General features: G+C 44.3%; 1 protein-coding gene across 1 annotated transcript; it reads left to right on the top strand.

Moving 5' to 3' along the window:
- Positions 1-801: 801 nt before the first annotated feature.
- LOC306926265 (solute carrier family 45 member 4-like) lies at positions 802-2,952 on the top strand (the record flags this gene model as incomplete). Its single annotated transcript, XM_079505532.1, has 1 exon — positions 802-2,952. The coding sequence occupies one exon, from the start codon at positions 802-804 to the stop codon at positions 2,950-2,952; it is 2,151 nt and encodes a 716-aa protein (XP_079361658.1).
- Between the last annotated feature and the right edge of the window lie 3,555 nt (positions 2,953-6,507).

Raw genomic sequence — 6,507 nt, 5'->3', positions numbered from 1 at the left:
AGGTAAAGTTATGTTTTTGACTAATAGGTGACCTGGGTTCAACTTCAGTTATATTTTTTCAATATATTATTTTCAGTTATCAATGAATTGTATAGTTTAATTGATTAACAAAATAAATGACTTGATTATTAAATAAATATTGTGAAATGGGCCTTTCTGCATACTGATTGCTTTTACATTTGGCAGAGTATATTTTGATATTGGTGACGGTCTCTACTAGCAGAAGCTGTCCATATCAGAGTCAAAATGATCATGGTAACATCTCACCATATGAACGGATAGAAGTTGACCTTTCGGAACTAGAACATGTCAGGGTAATGGAATAAGCTTTTATGAGTTCTGCATGTACTATGTACATGTTCAATATTATTAGTTACATTTCTGCCAGGCCTGTGGAACTCCATTTTTGGGCAGTTTGGGCTGACTTCATATTAATATGATATGATGACATATAAAGGTCTGACTACACACATCCATCATATAATGATGCTCTTAATCCAGAGCCACTTACAGTAAGCAAGGACAACACAAGATAATACATCAAATGCATAGAAATAGTTATCTAGTACCATAAGTAAACCAATAACCTATCATCAGTCAAACAGTAGATCTGTACATTGAAACTATATAAACACTATAGGATGCCAGGTCAATAATAATCATACAATAGAATAATGGTAAAGACCCACTTATGGAAGAAGAGCAGGAGACTGTGGACAAGGGGGTCCCTACTCTCCAGGAGAAAAACAGGAAATGACACAAACAAACAATGGCCCACAAATACCGCTGCATCGCTGGGTGATGCACGGGGCGGTGATGTTGGGCCGCGCCTTTTGCTATGCCATGGAAACGGCTCTTGTAACGCCAGTGCTGCTGCAAATAGGCCTTCCAGAGCAGTACTATAGTCTAACGTGGCTCCCCAGCTCTATAATGGGTCTGATGTTTAGTCCTGTAATTGGCTCTCTCAGTGACCGCTGCACTCTACGATTGGGCAGGAGAAGACCCTTCATACTTGCCCTGTGTGTGGGCGTGCTGCTGGGCGTAGCACTGTTTCTAAATGGCTCACTGATAGGTCTGTCTATCGGCGACACCCCCGGTAGCCAGCCGATCGGCATCGTCCTTACTGTTCTGGGCGTGGTGGTACTGGACTTCTGCGCCGACGCGACTGAGGGACCAATCAGATCTTACCTTCTAGATGTTGCCAGTGCTGAGGAGCAAGATATGGCTCTAAATATCCACTCTTTTTCTGCTGGGATTGGCGGCGCTGTGGGCTACTTGTTAGCTGGTCTAGACTGGACTGACACAGCTTTGGGCCGTGCATTCAAGTACCAGGAACAGATCCTATTCCTCTTTACTGCCATCATCTTCATCGTCGCTGTCATACTGCACATGTTCAGTATTCCTGAGCAACCTTTCAAACCATACCACCAGGCGAAGGCCATAACAGACGGGGACCCCTGCAGCCAATCCTCCTTAAAGCCCAGTGGCCCTGAACCAACTAGAGAGGAGGACGCCTTCGCTCATGAAGAGAACCCTGTGGATCTCGTGTTGGAGATGGACGTCCCTGATGTGGCGTGTGCATTGAGTAACCATCACTCTGCCTTAGACATACCAGATACAGCCAAACAATTAGATCCTGATCTCCTCCCTGAGGCACATTGCTTGCCCGCAGAGTCACAGCACGAGATGGAGGAGGTCTTCTCATCAACGAACCACGTCAATTATGACTCCTCTCCTACTCTACCACCACCACCTCCTCCTCCTTGTGACACCTCTCCCCCTACTGGTGAGATGGTAGAATCGGAGCCCACAGTCCCACTGAAGCCTCCCCAGCTGAATGACCAGACGGATGGCCAGACGGGTGACCACTTTGACTCCGCTGACAGCCTTGCCCTGTTGGAACAGAGTAAGGAGTCAAAAGATGGAGTCAAAGATGTGTCTATTTCTGGTCATTCCCATCCAATGAGAGGCCACCACGGCTCTGCTGAGCAAGGGAACCTCCCCTTCAGCACGTCAACCTCACTCCTATCACACCCACAAATGGACAACCAACAACAATCCTTCATCCCCCCGATCTCTGGACGAGTGATATCACAGGTCTACCATCTGCGAAAGCCGGTGTCTGGGGCGACCCCCTCCTCCCACAGCCCTGATGAGCCATGTGAGATCCAACAGAATGCAGACAGCAGGACGTGTCCGTCATCCGATGACTCAGACCTGGAGGGCAGGCCAGCGGGGCGCACAACCGTATGGCTGCTCTGGCTCTCAATGTTGAAGATGCCAAGCCAACTGTGGAGGTTATGTCTGTGTCACCTCATTACATGGTTCTCTGTCCTAGCTGAGGGTTTGTTTTATACCGACTTCATGGGACAGGTTATCTACCATGGAGACCCCACGGCACCAGCTAATTCCATTGAGCTCCAGAACTACCATAAAGGGGTGCAGATGGGCTGCTGGGGACTCGCGGTCTATGCTGCTTCTGCCGCCGTCAGCTCTGCCCTCCTTCAGAAGTGTTTGGATAATTTTCACCTGAGCATCAAGGTCATCTACATGCTGGGAACCCTGGGGTTCTCCATAGGAACTGCCGTCATGGCGATCTTCCCCAATGTCTACATTGCCATGGCGATGATCAGTAGCATGGGTGTCATGGACATGACCATCTCCTACTGTCCTTATGCTTTACTGGGTCAATACCATGAAATCGAAGAGTTCATTCAGCACAGCCCTGAGAACACTAGAAGAGGCTTCGGTATTGACTGTGCCATCTTATCCTGCCAGGTCTATATCAGTCAGCTCTTGGTAGCGTCGGCCCTGAGCGCCATGGTAGATGCAGTGGGGAGTGTGCGTGTCATTCCCGTGGTGGTTTCTGTCGCATCATTCCTGGGATTTCTCACTAGCTGTTTCCTAGTTATTTACCCAAACAGGCAGAGAAGCTCAGAATACTCTGTGTGAGAAAACCCTGATGGAAATGGCACTTGTTTGGAAAACCAGCCTTATATTTCCTGGCAGTTTGAGGACATCTCCACATACTCCTCGCATGATATAATCGGAAAGATTTATACAATTAAAGTGTGAGGTAACATAATCTGGAACACGCGCATACTGTAATCTACTGTAGCTACTCAAGAGTTACGCAGAACACAACCGTGTGTGTGTGTGTGTGTGTGTGTGTGTGTGTGTGTGTGTGTGTGTGTGTGTGTGTGTGTGTGTGTGTGTGTGAGTGCGTGTGCGTGTGCGTGTGTGTGTGCGTGTGTGTGTGTGTGTGTGTGTGAGAGAGGGAGAGAGAGATAGAGAGAGGTTTCAGAGCAGTATAAGGGCTGCACCTGTTTGTTTTTGTTGCACAATGCTTCTGCCAACCTCTATAGCTTCCGAGTAGCCACTTTTATGTATGCACCCCTTATTTTGGTTAAAAGTTAAACTAAAATAAGTTTTTATTCCATTCTTTATAAAAAAGTCAATTCAAATCGTGCTCACGGGAGGCCTTGAACACTGAACCTATAGCTGAATTTACTACTGAAGTCCCTGCATAACAGCTTGAACCCTTCCTGCATGCATGGTCAATATATGTTTTGATCTAGCAATCAATAAAGTTATGCTTTGTGATGTCTGTCAAATTCCACATTGTCAAGGGTTCACCTTTGGTCGTTCAACTAGAGCATTAAGGACATGCACACCTAAAATCTGTCTCCTTATTCATAACATTTTTGAGTGGATATTGTCTTGCTATGGTTAAATTGTTTAGTTTAGTTTTTGGCTGAGCAATGTGATGATATTGATGATAGGAGCGGCCCTCACTTCAGACAAGTGTTTTTATTTGTTTTCATTTTCTATCCATCCTTATTCGACTGCCTATACATTCCATCACTATTCCATCATTTAATGTATTTAGGAGACATGTATTTCCTTCCGGAATAAAAACGTTTGGGTGATGTTGCTATGGCCTTTTAAAACTTTTCAGATGACTAAAATATGACTCAAACTAAACTAGAACTTTCATGTCAAAATCTTTTGACAAACACTGCAGGTAGGCCTACTGTAGGCTACCTTCCTTCACTGTAAATCCAAAATATCAAAGACTTCATTGTGTGCTCTGTCAGCGTGACAACACCTACCGGTAACATATGACATAAAACCTTCCTCATTCCTGGCAGATGAAATTGTTCTCACAGTATTGTACACAGTATAGCTACTTGTCTTTGAAAGAACGCGGAAAGAAGAGAAACCTCTGTTGTGGGTTTTCCTCTCCATAGCAGTTCATGATCTTCTGGTCTTTCTGGTCTGAATATAGTCTCTGACAGAGTGGTGAAATTAAGTCATTACACAGATACAAACAAACGGACATAGTCAACAAAAGACTCTTGCCGGAGCCCTAATTAAATGCCACTTTCACTATGTTTGCACCTCCTGGTTTTCCGACATTTCAATTTCAGTCCAAGCTTCAAACCTCACAAAACAAACTGATTCGACTAGGCTACTTCTCGGCCCTTTGGCCCATGGCCCACCTTTTTCCCCCCCAACACATTTTGCTAGCCTATAGGATGGCTCAGGGTAGAAGACAAGCAATTCAAAATGGGATTGGCTTTCAAGATAGTCGATGCAGCTTTGCCCTCAATAATAATAATAATAATAATAATAATAATAATAATATATCGGGACTTACATAGCGCTTTTCATAAATGTACTCAAAGATGCTTTACATGTGTGGGGGCCAAGGGAGGGAATAAGAAAAAAATGAATGTATTAGGAAAACAAGTAAAATAAGAATTAAACAAATAAAACAGTACACGTAACAAGTTAAAAACAGATCTGCTTGGGAAGGCTATAGTCTAAACAGGTGGGTTTTCAGTGCGGTTTTGAAGGTAGAGAGAGGGGGTGGGGCATGCATCTCTGACGTCCAGAGGGTAGGGGCGGCCACAGAGAAGGCCCTGTCGCCCCAGGTTTTGCCCTTGATCTTATTGGGGACCTCAAGGAGGCCGTCGTCGCTGGACCTGAGGGAACGGGATGGGGCATGTGGCTCGAGGAGGGCGGAGGGGGAGCCAGGTCGTGCCGTGCCTTGTAGGTGGTGAGTACTAATAGTACTATACTTTGAAGTCGATTCTTTGTTTAATGGAATCGAGCCAGTGGAGGTCATGAAGGACTGGTGTGATGTGATCTCTGGAGCGGGTGGAGGTGAGCAGGCGGGCGGTTGAGTTTTTAACCTATTGGAGTTTGAGGGTTTTTGCAGTGATGCCGTAGGCGTAGACCAGGGGTTCTCAACCTTTTTGGCCGGGGACCCCCGGGAAATGCTTTGGCCCCCTCCCCACCGCCAATACAAACTGACTGCAAAAATAACCTTAATAATAGAGAAAATATATCATAAATGAATACTCAAACCAGATATAATCATTAGGGAAGGTGTATGCATGTACTAAGTGTATATGTAAACGCTTCATTTCCATTTTCCAGCCATTCAGTTGCAAAATAAATGTTTTTTTGTTTTGTTTTGTTTTTTATAATTTGGGGACCCCCCGAGGGGTCGCGACCCACGGGTTGAGAACCCCTGGTGTAGACGATGCGATTGCAATAGTCCAGTCGGGATGAAATGAAGCCGTGGCGTGAATGAGGATTTCAGTCAGGGAGGGGCAGGGGCGGAGACAGAAAAAGTTTCTGAGGTGAAAGAATGCTGTTTTTGTGATGTGGTTTTGTCTGGGGGAGGAATGAATACACTGTAGGCTATGTATAACCTTCCTCTTCTAGCCCGGATTAGAACCCGGTTTCCTGTGCAAGTGCTGACATTTTCACCATTGATTTATTGGGGATAAATCAGGTAGCCTACCAGGCATCAGGTAAAGATTTGTGTCAGATCATCTGGGTGAGACACGATCTAAATGTCTCAATAAAAGAGCAGGTTAGACAAAATGCAACCACCCCAATATAAGTTATATTGTATTAACATACTATTGGACTAAATTTAGATGTATTCATTTAAAAAGGTTACATAGTGAGCCTTTAATGTACACTGCTGTTTATTCTCCATGTTTTTCTTTGGTATGCTTATCTGGGCCCTCCTGGTGCAGTAGTAATTAATAAACTAAACCTAGTTAAAACCTAATGGTAATCATTGCAGACAAAAACAAATACTGTAACATAAATTGCCCACTTTGATTCAGGTAAACCCCATGTGATGAAAATGAACATGTTAACACTCAAACTGACCACAGGGTGGCACTCTAACACCACAAATTATGCAGAACCACACTACAAGGTGCAAATTAATAGCAATGTTAATCAATGCTAGCCAATGCTGTAACAAAAGAAAACATGGACTTGAACTACCATATGTAATTTCCTAGATTTATATGGAGTATGCTAGGCAAGGTAAGATGTGAACACACACATATTTAGTCACTCAAAACCTGTTCTACATTACACGAGAATGAGGTAATGGAATTCATGGACATTCATTTCTCATAATTAAGCCTTCTTTATTTACTAATAAGCCTTGTGTTTATTTACTAATTGTTATGG

Source organism: Electrona antarctica, assembly GCF_951216825.1.
Source record: "Electrona antarctica genome assembly, chromosome: 7".
Classification (NCBI taxonomy): domain Eukaryota; kingdom Metazoa; phylum Chordata; class Actinopteri; order Myctophiformes; family Myctophidae; genus Electrona; species Electrona antarctica.
This window is presented reverse-complemented; position numbering and strand designations above follow the sequence as displayed.